General features: G+C 40.5%; 1 protein-coding gene across 41 annotated transcripts in view; it reads right to left on the bottom strand.

Moving 5' to 3' along the window:
- The window catches only part of NRCAM (neuronal cell adhesion molecule), a 252,099-nt gene that overhangs the window by 27,340 nt on the left and 208,746 nt on the right, over positions 1 to 16,013 (bottom strand). For 25 of the 41 annotated variants that reach the window (XM_070615391.1, XM_070615376.1, XM_070615399.1 and 22 more), the window contains 12 exons: positions 15,406 to 15,549; positions 14,065 to 14,176; positions 12,514 to 12,680; positions 12,272 to 12,419; positions 10,582 to 10,706; positions 10,117 to 10,146; positions 8,489 to 8,590; positions 3,594 to 3,791; positions 3,426 to 3,496; positions 2,180 to 2,405; positions 1,693 to 1,808; positions 134 to 338 (listed from right to left, as the gene is read on the bottom strand). In XM_070615391.1, coding sequence (XP_070471492.1) covers positions 134 to 338; positions 1,693 to 1,808; positions 2,180 to 2,405; positions 3,426 to 3,496; positions 3,594 to 3,791; positions 8,489 to 8,590; positions 10,117 to 10,146; positions 10,582 to 10,706; positions 12,272 to 12,419; positions 12,514 to 12,680; positions 14,065 to 14,176; positions 15,406 to 15,549 — 1,644 coding nt within the window. The remainder of the gene's footprint in view (positions 1 to 133; positions 339 to 1,692; positions 1,809 to 2,179; positions 2,406 to 3,425; positions 3,497 to 3,593; positions 3,792 to 8,488; positions 8,591 to 10,116; positions 10,147 to 10,581; positions 10,707 to 12,271; positions 12,420 to 12,513; positions 12,681 to 14,064; positions 14,177 to 15,405; positions 15,550 to 16,013) is intronic. The other 16 variants (XM_070615408.1, XM_070615403.1, XM_070615393.1 and 13 more) reach the window with 1 other exon arrangement.

Below are 16,013 nucleotides of genomic sequence, written 5' to 3' on the forward strand. Positions count from 1 at the left end.
GTGTGGTGTTCAACCATGGGAAAATCACATCTGGCTTCCAGAATATACTTTATTTGGGAGCCCTTTTGTCATGCAAAGCCTCTCAGGATGGGCCCTGTGTTCCCAGGATCTCAGAGACATGCCCACCCCATACCTCCTTCTGGAGTGTTAAAGACTCTGTCGGAGCTGGCCGGGCCCTCCCCCTTGCCATTGACCACGCGGACGTTCAGGGTGTAGTGGCTGAAGGGCTCTAGCCCAGGCAGCATGCCGTGAGTCTTGCTGCCCTGGAAAGTGAGGATCTTTTTCTCGATGTGGCGTCTGTTTCTTTTAGGTGAAGTCTGTGCCTTCCAGTAGTAGATCTGAAACAGCAAGAGGAAAAGTCAGGGACGTACCAGGGAGCAAACAAGATTCCTCATGCTCATAAATTGAAGTTTTATTATTATTTTTTTTTTTGCAGAAAATTCCCTTGATGCATTTTAGAAGAAAGCTACTGGCGAAACTGACAGATAATTGATTCTAAGGCAAGAGAGCAAAAGCCCACAGATAATGAGGGGAATTAAGAATAGAAGAGGGAGCTGGGCTATACCATTTTGCAGGAGGAATATAAGTGAAATAAACAGCAAGACCCCCACACAGTTCTCTCTAGAACACAGGAAATGGAAGACAATAGGATGATTTAAGTGTCTTATTTATATAAAATACTCTAAAAATAAAACTTACTGCCCAATATTTACATAATTTTCCAGAGTCAATACAACTTGTGGACAATAGGTCATTTAGTTTAATCCTAAAAACCAAAGTGAAGCTTTCATTATTATTTTTCCTAATGGTACAGATGAGCCCTGGGTTACTGAGGCTTACCCAAGGCCACAGGGCCATCAAGGCCACGGCAGACCCTCCACCCAAGTCTGGGGCTTTCTCACCAAGCCAAACTGCATCGCCTAATTAAAAGTCTTTATTTTTTTAAATTTAATTGTAGGCATAGATTTTGGAGAGATGAATAAGCCAAGTGTTGATTAACTTCGGTTAAAAATCCAGAATTGTAGTTTATTAAGTCCTTTTAGATGCTTCTTAGGAGTTTAAAGGCATTTTCAAGAGAAGTCAACCCATACACATTATCTGGCAACGTTAGAGAAAAAAAACAAGATTGAACACGATGCAGTGCACAAAGTGACCTCTAGGAGGCAGGGTTGACAAATCAAAGTAGTGAGTTGGGTGTAACAACCCAAAGTTCTTTGACAGTCTATCAATCAAAAATCTCTATGAATCAGTCTTTCTGTGCTTCCCAAGAACAAAGATAACTGCTGTTCATAAGACTGACCCAGTTGGGACTATATGATCTTGAATTATAATCTGAATTATTTAAAAAGCATCTACATGATTCTCAGGAGAATTTTGAACATTCAACACATGTGATCAGTATTGCTATAAACCTAGATGCATTCTGTTCTAGTTTTTTAAACATTAATTCTCCCTGTTTTGTGCATATGTTAATTGCTCAGTTGGCAGAATGTTAGATTATCTGGAAAAATGGAGAGAAGGTGTTTTTTCTCACTGGATGCAGCGAGATTTTGATTCAGCTCTAGATGTGGTCCACCTGAGGCGATAAACCAGAGGAACTCTCAAGGCCTCCTCCGGCCAACAGAAGCGCATCTGGCATTCGCTGGTGGCCTGTTCCCAAGGGAAGAACACAAAAGGGTTCCCTTCACTTGCCCGGTAGCCTTGGAGGTGTCCTCGGATACTCTTCAGAGGTACTGGGTCCCAGTGCACCTCGGCTAAGGTGCTGTTCACCACATTCACACGCACATTCCCAGGGGCCACCATTGGGACTAGGGAAAGATCGAGAAGTGGGGTAGAAATATCGATGTTATTTTGAATTTCATGCAAAAATGTCAGTGTCTAGTAATTTTGGCTTGTGGTATGCCCCAGCCCTATTCTGTGAATTATCAAGGACTGAGAGATTTTCTCATCTCTGGTCATTTGACTTTGTGAGAATAACAACTTTTTAGAAAGTAATAACTTTTAACATTCAGAACCCATGTTCTACATAGCAAGCTGTTCAAATTCAGAAATGCTGAGCACAATAACTGCTGCCTCCCTCCATCCCTGTCTACGCACGTCTGGAAATGGCCTTGGCTTGTACCTCGATAAGTCTGTTCTGCTGGGGAAAAGTATAAAGAAAACAGCATCAGCCACTTACGGTCTTCTCCAGAATGTCCCATGACGACAGCTGGCTCTGGAGCGAAGCCCACGTCATTCAGGGCCTGGACTTTTATCAGGTATGGGACAAAGGTTGGTGTGCCCGAGACAATATATTTAGATACGTTGGCCACAAGCACAGACGTCCATTCATCATCACCATCTTTCTGGCGCCAGCTAACTTTGTACTGAAGGCCTGGCCCATTAGATTCGAAGCCATTCAAGGGCTACGGGAAAAGCCAAATAATTAGAGCTTAAAAAACAGATCGACTGCACGAACTCTTACTGGAACAGCAAATTCAATTCCTAGACTCAAAGAAAATGAGCACTGAAACACTAAAATACAAGCTCTTAACAATTTTCTCCAGGGAGCTTTTACCTTTTTTTTCATTTGTGATGAGATTCGGAGCTCGTTTGGGGTCAACATTTCAAAGGGTGTTAGTTTCTATCTTGAAGAAGTGAATACCACATAAGCCTCTCAAACTCCGGCCCCACAGTCGGGGTATGTGACTTCAGACATTTCAGTTACGTAGTTTCCTTTTTATATTCCTATTTGCGTGACAGTACGTCATTGTCTACCTTACTTGGAGACTGAAACTTGTAAACTGTTTCTTTCTTTGTTAAAAAAAAAAGGTTGTCCTGTCATTTTATACTGTTTCTACATGTATGTCTGTACATAAGCATGTACAAATATGTATGCATATAAGTATGTACGCATGGATCTAAGTTTTAAAATTACACGAGTAAATATATGTTAATGTTCCAAGTCCAGAAAATACAGATAAGCCAAAACAGAAAAAAAAAAGAAGAAGCTGATTGCTGGCATTAACTTGGGACATATCTTCTAGATGGTTCTCTATGATGACGAGATTATTAGCTAGTATTTATTGAGCATATATATGTGCCAGGCACTGATCTAGTGGCTTAGATGTCTTAACTTCTCTAATCTTATGATGTTGGTTCTGTCATTATTCCCATCACACAGATACATAAGGGACACATTAAACAACTGGCTTAAAGTCGCACAGTTAGTAAGCGGCAAAGCTGAGGTTTGCACCCATTCATTTTGGCTCCAAGGATCAACCTTTGAACTACTACACAATATTTGTCTCCTAAATAAAGATATATAATATATATTTTCCCCAAAATGGGTGAAATGGAATTTTAACACGAGTATTATTTTAAAACAATTTTTTTTTCACTTTAAAATATACCAAGGAAAGTTGAAGTCTTCACACATAACTCACCTTCCACGTAATCACCAAATTATCAGGCTCTGATCCTAGTCCTTCCACAGCCGTGGGATTTTTATCTGGTTCTAGAAGGTAAGCAGCCACATACCTGTAAGTTTTGGTCTTTTTCAAATAGTGGAAAACTTCTCTATTTTATTTCCTATCACAGAAGTCCTGCGTTACCTGCGGCTTTAGTCAAATACTGCTCAGACGCCTCGCTGGGCAAGCTCCTCCCGAGACTGTTTACTGCCATCACTCGGAAGGAGTAGTTCACATAAGGTGACAGCTTCAGCTGGGCTGTGGTCTGCGTTCCGGAAACTTCTGTTTGGTGATGCCACAGCCCTGCCTCATGCATTGCGTCTTCATATTCAATGATGAATTCTGGGCACAACACACATACACAACAAACCCAAGGCAGTGAATTCAGTCACCCAACAGAGCAGTTGCTAGGATAACTAAACGGGCAATCTAACAAGAGTAGTCGAACATGAATTATTCCACTTTCAAGAAAAATGCCATTAGCATATTTTGATTTCAGAGGTCAATCACCATCCTCAATACTTAAGCACACCAAATAATATTTGGTATTCTTTCTCTAACATGCCGAGTTTAGTTACTTAAAACTGTTTAGAACTGATCCACCTATTCCTAGGAAAGTTTAAAAATATGAAAAGATGGCCCTTTTTTTTCATAATAGGAGAAAATAAATTAAACACAGTGAGATCCCATTTTCCACTAAACAGATTGGCAACAACCAAAGGTTTAACACACTTTGTTGACTCTGATGCAGGGAAAAAGCATTCCCACATTTTGTTTGTGGGAACTGCAAACTGGTACAACTTCTACGGAGAACGATTTAAAACATCTAATAATATTTAACTCAGATACCTTTTGATCGAGATTTATTGTGAATAAATATGTTCATGCATACGCTCAAAGACACATGAAAAAGAATCCACATCACAGCATTGTTTGCAATTGAAACAACCTAAATGAAAACATCCTAAATGTTCATAAATAGGATGCTGATTAAATGGATTACAGTACCTCCACACAATGGAATATTCGGCAGAGTAAAAAATGAATGGGGCTCCATATGTACTGAAACAGAGTATATCTTGTTAAGTGAAACCAAGCAGGGGACAGAAGAGTATGTGTTGGATACTAAACTTGCGTAAAAGTAAAAAGATTTACTCTGACATATACACATACATATACCCTTGAATGTACAAGTATCACCTCTCGGGATACACGCTGATAACACTGGTGTTGCCAGAGGAACTGGGAGTCAGGGGTGGGAGGAAGACTAACTTTTCACTGCATACCGTCTTGTCTCTCCTAAAATTTTGTGGTATGTACATGTTTTGCCCTTGTAAAAACTAGATATTGAGATATTCAATAATTGCCTACAGTGTGCCATGTACCATGACATCAATTATAGGTACAAAGATGAACTAGAAATATTATATGGGTTGCAGTGCTCTGAAGCTACATTAATTTGCTGGTGATCTTCAGTCTCATAAACTGAGGACTTTTGCATTCACTTCTGCAGTCTCATTTCTGGAGACCTCTCCCCTGGACTGCAGACTTGGACAGCTCCTTGCCTATCCAAGAACTCCACTTGCTTGTCTACTTCAGCATCTCGAACTGGGTATGACCAAGACTGACCCTGATCCTCCTCCCCAACTGGTAGTGACAACCCAGGTTAAAACCTCGAGGTCCTTCTTGGCTGCTCTCCTTCTTTCATACTCCCAACAGTCTGTTGGCTGTACCTTTAAAAAATATGCAGAATCTGACCATTTCTCAGCACCTCCAATCCTCTTAGCCTGTTCCAAGCGATCGCAATCTCTTAGGTGAATTATTGTACAACCTCCTAACTCAGAAGTTCCCAAACTTTCTCAGTTCATGGTGTACTGAGTGCCTCAGAATCTTTTTCATGGCTCCCTTAGGCCAAAAGACATACCTAACATTTCCATGTACGAAGCAGTTAGGTCCATGTAACTTAATAAATATTCATGTCTTAACTTAACACCTATTGGGCGCTGTAAAACTTCTCAAACCTTGTAAGCAGATTGGACATCACCTTCCTCATTTCCTGTTTCACACTGAGTTTCACATGGTACTTGCTTTTTATCCCAGCAAAAGCTTTGGAGAGATATGACGTTGGCATTATACGACACAGCAATATAGTATTGAAACTGCAAACTGCCTCAAGCTACTATTTCACATGGTGTCTGACAGATGTCACTGTGTTTATTAAATATCAAAATTTTAAAATCAAAACTTAAAAAATATCCTGACACGTCCCTGTGAGTTTTCTGAGGGTTCTACATGGTTCTTCAACGCACAGCTTGAGAACTCTGGTCCTGCCTGGTCTCCTTGCTTCTCTCGTTCTATAGACCACTTTCAACAGAACAGTCAGAGTGATCCATTAATCCATCCTCTGCGTAAATCCCTCCAACTGCTTCCCAACCCTGACAGGCCTGCAAGGCCCTGGAGAGTTCACACCCCACCCCCAGCCACCAACTCTTTACCTCTTTGACCTTCTCTCCTACTTCACTTCCTTTTGTTCATTTCACTCCACCCACACTGACCTCCTAGCAGACATGACCGTGGCTTAGGGCCTTTGCTCCTTCCCTTGTTCTATCTGGAAAGTTCTTCCCCGAGATAATTGAATGGTTTGTTCACTATCTCCCTCCTCATGTCTTTATTGACATACTCAAATATTATCTTCTTAATGTGGCCTTTCCCAATCACTCCATTCATAATTATATTTCTGACCCCCATATTCTTTCATCTCCTTCTCCTGCTTTGTTTTTTGCATGGCCTAAACACACACCCTCCCAACCCCCACCATACACTACACACAACCATGTGTATACAGGTATATGTGTTTGAGTCTTCTAGGAAGCAGATGCTAAGACAGAATTAGAAATGCAGGAGTTTTATTTGAGGAAATGTCCCTGGAAGATGAAAGGAGGAGAAAGCAGGAGTAGGCGGGGAAGATCTTCAGACCATGATGCAGGTCTGACGTCTGTAAAAGGAGAGGGAGACAGGGAAGGAAGGAGGAGTGTGCAGGAAAGGCCTCAGAATGCAGTATAGATAGTCTCGCCAGGTCAACGAGGAGCCCCAGAGTGAAGTTCTGTATGAGGGATGGCTGAGCTCTGGGTCGCTCCCTGGGCTCATCACTGGAATCGCTCAGGAAGAGAGTGGCCTCATGTGAACACTGAATTAGATCCTCAGGGAAGGTGCCACAGACACAGCCTGCTGTTAACATTCCTGGCAGCAGGTTCTCTCTTGAAGGGAGTAGTGAGTGTGTATGTGTGTATGAATACATATACATATTCATATATACATATAGACATGTGGGGGACTGGCATTGGCCACCCCAAAATACGTCTTTGGTGTGGGGATTATTTGGGGCTGGTTGCTTTGATAAACTGGGACGGGGAAGGAGGCTCTGAGAAGTAGAACTTGCTTGCCCTTTGTTAAGAAACATTTACATTGTAAAGGAGATCTCTATCTGTAAAGATATCTCCCTGTCTGTACTAGGAAGGGGATGACCTTATCTTTAGAAACTCCTATCAATACAGAATGCAAGGACTTAAATCTACATAATAATCTTATTCCTGTTTCTGGTAACCTCCTGTAACTGACTCCCCCCACCCCCAACATCCTTGCTTGCCTTTAGATGGATATGATATTTAAGGTGGGGGCTTCAGCCATTTTGGCGAGTTGCTCAGCTTGCCTGGGCCTCTCCCATGTATACATGTTATAAAGCCTTGTTTAATTTTCTCCTGCTATTCTGTCTCATGAGTTTTTAATTCGTTCTCCGGCCAGAAGAACCCAGAGAGGGTAGAGGAAATGTCTTCCTCCCCTACACACACATACACATATATAATGACGTTATACACAATAACATAATATATACTATTAATTTTATCTTCTGTCCTCAACTAAAATGTAAGCTCCTTACGGGCAGAGGTTTTTGACTTTTGTTTTAGCACAATGCCTGGTACATAACAGGCACTCAATAAATACGTGTTGCATGAATGAGTGAATGAATAAAAGAGTAGAAATGCCTTGAAATCTAATGGTATCCTGTTAACATAGGTAAAAAGAGTCTCCAAGCGTCCTCACCAGCTGAATGTGGCTAATGTATTGAATTAACTGGAAGACTCAGCATGAACACATGAGTGTTCTGATCAAGGACTGAAAACTCAATTGAGAAAAGAACGGCACTAAATAACACAAGACAGAGAGGAGGCTTTTGTTTAACTTCATTGGAAATATTCTGCTTGACCAGCAGGTGCAAGAAATCAACACACGCATCATTTCAGAATAATCCTGGCTAGTCATCAGAAAGGAATTTAGTCTTCCTACAGTATATACCTAAAGGTAATAATATATTACAGGCTTGTGTCCACTCTCTTAAGGATCTTTTTGGTTTAAAACTTCTAAGCTTATCTGTAGTCTAATTTTATGAAGCTCTTCCAGTATCCTTAGGGCATGGTTCCTCACCGGATTTTATTCCCTAGGCTTATGTCATCAAGGTGAAGAGCTGACATTGTTGAATGTACCACTTTGTAGCAGAGGCTAATGAGAAGAAAGACAACTGGACTGGAAGTTAACAGACCTGATGTCTACATGCAGTTCTGTTATCAACTGTGGGTTTGAAAAGTCACTTTACTCACCAAGTCTCAAGTTCCTAATACATGGACTGGGTGTTCCAGCACCTACTCCTCTCATCTTTTTCTCCCATATTAATGGGCAAAATGAGTAATTTACAATACATTTTCCTCCTGTGGCAGAAATTTAAGGTGATTTTATGGATCTTAAACACAAAATGATAGTGGATTTGCTTAATTAACATCGTTAGCAGTTAATTAGCATCCCATACCAGAAGCTGTAACCAGGAATAACTCCAGCTCTAAAGAGAAGAGAGCCATAAATAAATGTTTTTGTTCTGCTAGTAATGAAGCAGAGAATGCTAGCAAATCTCTCTGTGAGGAACTTCAATTGCACATGATAAAGTGCTTCAAAAACGGTCACTAAGTTTATCCACTGACACCACTTACTTGTAATGGGGCTATTGTTGTCATCGCCTGGGGTCCATGACAGCTGAACACTTTTGTCGAGTTGATCTGTCAATTCTAAGTCAAAGGGAGGATTCGGGACATCTGCAGACCAAACACACACATCATAGTTAACCATCCATCCTGAGGAGGTTCTCCTTGACTCACGATCTTATTTACAGAGGGAGCATCTTAAAGACACAGCACACTTAATGGTTAATGAGCATGCAAGCGAAACGAAACGCAAACAGCTGAGGTTGCTGGGAACGCAGAGCACAGCCAGGATAAGCCATCAATGAGTTCTGCTAGCTTCTTTTTCAAATGATGCTTAACTTCAAGTAACCAAAACCAGTGAAGGGGGCATGCATGGTTCACCAGCGCTCTCAGTGTGTGTCTGCTCGTAAACAGGAAGGAGCACAAATGGAAAAAATAATATGGGAGCTTCATTTGTAATAAATGAGAAATAGAGACTAGCATATGCTGCAAAACAAACACAGGCAATACATATTCTGTTTGAAGGAGACTCAAATGTTCTTTCTGAAATCTGCTAAATTACAGATTTGGGGGCTCCCGAAGAATATTGATATTTTTAAGGGAATTCTAAAATGGATGTTATGTAGGGAGCCCTCAGCATGTACACCTTATGCAGATGCTCAGTTCAATAGTCAACCAGGAGCGTGGGGAAGTGTGTCTACTCTCAGAGGACGCCAGGGTCCAGAGCCCTGTTGGGACGAAGGTGTCCCAGAAGCATGTCTGACTCTTCTGAGATCCAGAGAGTTAACGTGCCCCCTGGGCCTTTTCCTGACCTTGTTCCTGGGAGTCACTGTGGCTCTTGGGGGACCAGAGGCCATATAAAAATATAGGCCCTTCTCTCCTATCAGTAAAGAAGCAATAAACGTCTACAAAGGACAGGTCTTCTGCATCGTAATTAATGATACCATGCAAAATCCAGCTGAGTTTATGCCACAAAATTAACTTTTGTATTTATATGCTGAATAAAGATGAGGGTTCTTTAATCAAAAAGATTTCTGGAAATAATTTCTGATTTATTTTCCAGACTCAGAAAATTTACACAATCTGGAAGTGCCCTCTTTTTGGTCTTTCTTCAGTGATTTATCTTTTGTTAACACACAGTGAGTCGGTTTTCTCTGATATAAAAGTCAAACACTGTTCTAAACATCCATTGCTTTCCTCTGTAAATTTCTTGAACATGGAACCCCAAAATGACATTTATTTTTCTGAAACAGCTTTTCATAGACTGAAATAAAAACCTAACTTATGAAGCGATATTTGAAATAGCTTCTTCATTCTGTAAAATATGGATGACAGCTTTTGAATAAAGCATTATGCTACTTTACAAGGAAATGAAATCAAAGAGGAACTTTTATCAAATGAAGTGACTTCACGGAAGACTTAGACACAAGTGGCAATATATTCAGCGGAAAGTTCGAGAGTAACAGTGAAGAAATGATTTATAGCAGTAAATGGGCACCCCAACAGAACATTTGACAGAGCCCTTTTCCTCCAAGAAACACAATGACGTGATATGGAAAAGAAAGTAATTAATTTTTTTTCTGCAAATGTGAACTGGTTTGACAGAAAATAGAGAAACAAGACTCATATTAGTTTACCGTAAATGGGAGCTGGAGTTGGAGTGGGAGCTAGAAAGGACATTAATATAGAGCATTTTAATCAAAATTAGTAATGGAAAGATATAAGATAGCATAAGCAGACAAAGACTGAACATGATTAAGATTATAAAACTAAACCTTGTGCTGAGCTGTGAGACTTGGCATTGACAGACATGCAATAACAACTGAGGGGGAAAAACCCTTCGATTTTAAAGAAAAGTAGATTATTTTCCCCAATTTTCTTCTAAAAATATTGCTAACATGCATAACCACCATTTTATTCCAGTGCTACTGAAGAGTAAATTCATATTGAAACCATCGCCTCAAAGATATCTTTCAAAGAAGAAAAAGGTGAGTGTTTAACTCATCTGTAAAACTAAAACAAGCAAACATTTACTATTGACAATTTTTCCTTTCAGCCTAAAACAGGGCAGCCAGTTGTGCTGTGTGCGTTCTAGTTCTTACCGACAACCCTAAGCACAGCACTGGCAGAAACGGTGTCCAGAGTTGTGTTGGCCACACATGTGTAGGTCCCACCATCATCGTCACTTACATCGGTTACCACCAAATGGTCCTTGTCAACAGTGAACCTGTAAGTACAACACATTCAGAGCAGCTGAAATGGACATCCTACCACACCAGATGGTCGCTTTACTGGCAAGAAAGAAACTCTGTGAATTTCATAAAAGAGAAGGATGATAAAGCTTTGCAGAACATTAGAGCTAAAATCCTAGACAATATGTATCACTTTGATAATGATTAAAGTTGGAAAACAATTAGAAAGAATCAGAATCTTGGGTCAGAAGGGATGTCAAGCCATCTGGTCCGGTGGCTTCCAACCATGCCTTTGGAGTTTTAGGAGCTTCCTGAAAGATCTGGGGCATCCAGAGGCGAGGTGGGGGCAGCTCCAGTTATCCTGAACAGGAGGGGCTTTCCTACGGCTTTTGCTGCTAAGAAACATTTAAACACCACTCATCCAGCTGAATTTCTAGCAAAGCGTATATTTTAAAATAACTTCTTATTTACTGCAGAAATTCTGTGTCATTTTTGCCAACATGCATAAACTCTCAGAGGAGAAGGTAAATGCAAAGAATAGTAATCAGCTTTATCAATAGAAACAGGAAGATTCAGACCAGCAGTCACCATCAAGAGTTTTCTAGAGGTTACTTGCAGGCGTGAAAAATTACTTAGGAGGTCAAAAACCCATGTAAATAGGATTCATGCATGGTTTTAAAGAGGCTGCATAAATCATTAACTGTCTTCTCAGGGAATTTTCAAGTTAAAGCTTTAGCCAACTTAACGCGAAGGTCATTTCTTGATATTTTCTTCTCATCTCAGATTCCGCAAATAAAACTGACCAGTTGAAGCACAGAACTAGCTGGAAACTCTGGGCATACAGAGGAGCAGGCCACACAGTTCTTCTAGGGCCATTTACAAGCCACAGGGCCCCATTCAGGCACTGTTGTAAGCCAACCACAGAAAACATTTCCACCAGTATACAGCATCCTTTCCCACAGGGGGCGATGCTTGCAGCCACTCTGTGACAGCTCAAATCCGTGTACTGACTGGCATATTGAGGGCCACGCCTGGAAAATAGGTATGACCTTTCTCCCATTCCGAGCTAAAGAACCACAACATGCTCAGGCTCTTATAAATGCATTAGCTGTTTTTTTTTTTTTTTTTTTTTCCCTTCTCCTTCTACTGGCTTTGGGGAAAAATCAAAAGCAAACTCCCTACCCAAATGAAAACTAGTGTCCTTTAAAATACTGACAAGGATTCAGGCGCACTCCGGTGATTAAAGAGATCGTATTTCTGCTTATTTGTAGAATGGCAAAGAAAACATCTGTTGAGACTTCACTGTACAAGGTAGAAAACAATGGATGCTGGCCAAGGCCTGAAAGGTTTTTCCCATTCTGAATCACACAGGAGACCAGCACACAAAGACAGACAAACATTCTCGGGGTCTTATTTCAATAACTCGATACCTTTTTTGGTCTGAACATCTTACAGCAGGGAGAAAACACACATCTATTTCGGAGAGAGAAGACTTCAGAAACTTTAAAAACATCCCTGTTAAGGCACTATTCAATCAACCTTTAGTTCAATAGCAGCTTAAAGAGAAAGAAGAGAAAGGAAAGAAATTGTCTTCAAATACCTTCCGTCATTGGGCAGCTCACCGTTGTCCTTCAGCCACGTGACAGTGGGGGTTAAGGTGTGATCGTGTTTCACTTTGCATTCAAAGGACACTGTGCTCCCTCTTTGCACAACTGCATATTCGGGCTGTTTAATGATCCTTGTTGGATCTGAAATTTAAAGTTATCGTTATCCACTGCCAAAGCTAGAGAATTTGCTCAAAGTCACATAATCCTTGAAGAAATTTCGTCACCTCTGCCTTACCTTTGATTTCTAGGTGAACTTCATTCTTGGCCATTCCTAACTTATTCCTTGCAACACATGTGTAAGTTCCCGTACTGTCCTTCTGGGCCACAGGAATTTCCAAAGTTCCATTTTCATGTAAAACATAAATATCTTCACGAAGAGCACTACCTTTAGCTCCTTTAAACCTTTATTACAGAAATGAGCACAATGAGAAAAAAAAACACATCATAATCTGAAGTCAGACATAAAATGCCACGTTCAAGGCCAACACAGCAGGATCTGCACTATACTATCGAGTTCAGAGACATCTGGATCTGCACAAGCATACTGCGTGATTATAAGTCAATGAGGCCATTATAAAGACAGGATGTGGAACTGGAGAATTCAATGCTAAATGGTGCTTGAAGAATTAGGCTGACAATACAAAACACTTAAATGGTAATTTTCATTATGAAAGATTCATAATTTAATAAACACATGATTACCTATTCTATCTCTAATAAGTGATAAAATAGGCAAAAGGAAGACTGCTCTTTTTGACATGTTCCCCCTACTGTGATGTATTTGTAACTCTGTCTGCAGGTTACAATTCTAAAGAGATTTTGATTTCAAGGTTACAAGGTTGTACTTTTGAAAGACTGGATAGGAAAATGTTCAGGGAAGAAAAAGAATAAAGCCTGTCTGTAAAGCCTGTATACACGCAGCTTCCTCGTTGGTGTCAGACAGGAGAAGTAAGGATGGATGAAAGGGGGTGAGGCAAAGTCCACGGGGCTAAGCGTTACCCTGGACCTGCGCTAGGAAATCATCTGCACAGAATCCCTGTTTCTCTTCTCTGCAGGTAAGTGGAACCTGGGGAGCCTGTCTGTTATTCCTACACCTGACTTGAACCCGACACTAGCAGGTGGAGCCCAGCACGGTGTCTGGCAACTGATGGATGGTCAATAAATGAATGTTCCAATTTTCTTTCACTCATTCTTTCTAAGCTGCTGCCTATCCTCGCCTTGTCTCTCCCATGCTATAGTAAGCAAGCCAGGAGCACGAACAGGGTCCATATCAGGAGTGGTACAGCAAAGGGGACGGTCTAAAGTCGGGAGGGAAAGGACACAGGACAGCTTGGCTGGATCCACGTTGGGAAGCTCAGGTGGAAGAGGCATACTAACAAGGAACACTGGTAATAACAAACTCTGTTTGGGGGTGTAGAACCTCTCCCCCACCCCAACTGACATTTTATTATCAAGGAATGTCCCCCCACCAGTCCCTCCAGCCACCATTCATGAAATCCCAGGTGATGTCCATGGCACTGTGAAATACAGCAATCTTAAATGTTCTCAAAAATATTTACATATAGCTCTGTGGTTGACAAAGTGTGCTGCCAAATAGACTATGCATGTGATTTTTTAGCACAGAGCAAGTACTTAATAATATTTGTAAATGAATTTAATAATTAATAATATGATGGGTTCTGCACTGCCTTTTTTCCTATCTGTTCTCTGATTAAAACCTGACATCCCGGGAGATTTGAAGGCTTTAGCAAATTAAATATTAAAAGCAAATAGGGCCATTACTTACCACTCAATAGTAGGTAGTGGAGACCCAAAGAAGGCACAGTCTAGTAAAGCAGGCCTGTTTGCAATGACCTGGTAGAGTGTGTTTGCCGATGTAAGGATCCGTGGTGGCTCAGCTAAAAACATTTGAAAAAGGTAAAGGAAATATTAAAATAAAATAAACATTTAGGCCCACTGTGCATTTTATCTTAAAGCCATGAGAGGTTATGGTAAAGCACAACCAATACGTCTCCCTTCTTATGCCCTCTATCAGGAATGACACTAACGGTCACTCAAGGTGGAAAAATACAAGTTTTCTCCCTCTGTCTCACATCCCATATCTTAGGCGTAATATTTTCATAATTGATTTATTTGCCTATATCTCCTATTACACTGTAAGCCCCTCATGGGCAGGGAATGGGGTTACTCAGTGTTTTTCTCCAGAAACTAGCACAGTATCTGACACAAAAATAATGGCCAAGTACATTTTTGTTGAATGAGTGGCCCACCATAACCCCAAGGCTATAATGGGTTGGGTAGGTGGGAGTGCTGGGGAACACGCAAGCAGGCAGAAAAAAGCAGAATGCTGATAACTAAAAAGAAGGCCGGAAACCAAAACCACCTCCTTAATATCCACCAGGATCTTAACCCCTCAGCTGTTCCAGTGATTTCCTCACCTTCATTTCAAGCAGGAAGGAAAACTACCAAGTACTGGTTGGTCCTTGACTTTAATTTTGTTTGAAAGGCAGTCTACTATGCTTAGAGAGTTGAAATATGATTCCCTGGAACCGTGAAAACAATTCTCACATAAATTTTTAACAAATTTTGTATTTTGGAAGTTTTGTCCAATATGAGAAAAATAATGTTCACATAACCCTACCATTGAAGAATATGATTATGTCATAGTTTTCTAAACATATTATTATGAATTAATAAATAAGTGTACATCTGTGTCTCGGATAAAGGTGAAACATTATGATTAATGATTTATTTCCAAAAAATCAGAATCATGACATTGTTATTCAGCTTGCCAGTTTCTAAGGCTGGAATAGCGGTAACATGCAGTCACTAACAGCAGGCCAATGCTATTTTTCTCTTGAGTGGGTTGACACTTAGTCGAACCATCTGTGAATGAAGCAGCCTGCAATGAAGAATTTGCCATTATAAAAATGGTGTTTTGGAAGAACATTAAGACCAGACTGCAATACTCTTTAGGGCAAGGTTTGTATCTGATCTGTCCTCATATATCCCTGATGGCTCCAAGTACTGCCCACTGCACACACTACATATATTTTTGCTGAATGAATGGGAAACAACACCCGTCATTAATCCAACTTGCCGTATCTTTAATAAAGAGGGAGCTTACCCAGCACATTTACAAATGCGTTTGCCAATAAATATCCATATTCGTTAGAGGCATTGCACTGATATACCGCGCTTGATCTTTCTTGAACATTTGAAAAAATAATGGTATCGCCATCTATTTTTCTGCTGGGGTCATCAGGGGCAACTGTTTGGGTGTAAAAATAAAAAGTATATATTTATTCCTCTTTGCATAAAAGATACACATTAAACTTGTGAAGCTTGAGGTCCACATTCTATAGTGAGCAGAACAGAAATACAGGCTGATCTAGGTATACGCAGTCAGAGGAAACCAAGAACCCAGCAGAAACCAGAATGTTTCTTCCTCAGAATTTCATCACCACTTGTCAGCAGGGGTGTATGCTGCATATTCTTTTCGTCTTAGGTGGATCAAATCTGTAAAGACTGAATTTTTTTAATGAGAGATGAAGGGAAAAAAAGCACAAGTTAGGTGAAAACTGCAATACAAACTCAGGAGAACATTGCCTTGTTCACAAAGAAACTGTGGTTATTTATGAGGAGGAAGGTTAATCATCCAGAGGATAATTTGATAGCAAAAGCTATTCAAAAAATATAGAAACCCTCTAGCTCATCCAAACCTCTGTCTTTTAA

This window comes from Equus przewalskii, chromosome 4 (genome assembly GCF_037783145.1).
Source record: "Equus przewalskii isolate Varuska chromosome 4, EquPr2, whole genome shotgun sequence".
Taxonomy (NCBI): Eukaryota; Metazoa; Chordata; class Mammalia; order Perissodactyla; family Equidae; genus Equus; species Equus przewalskii.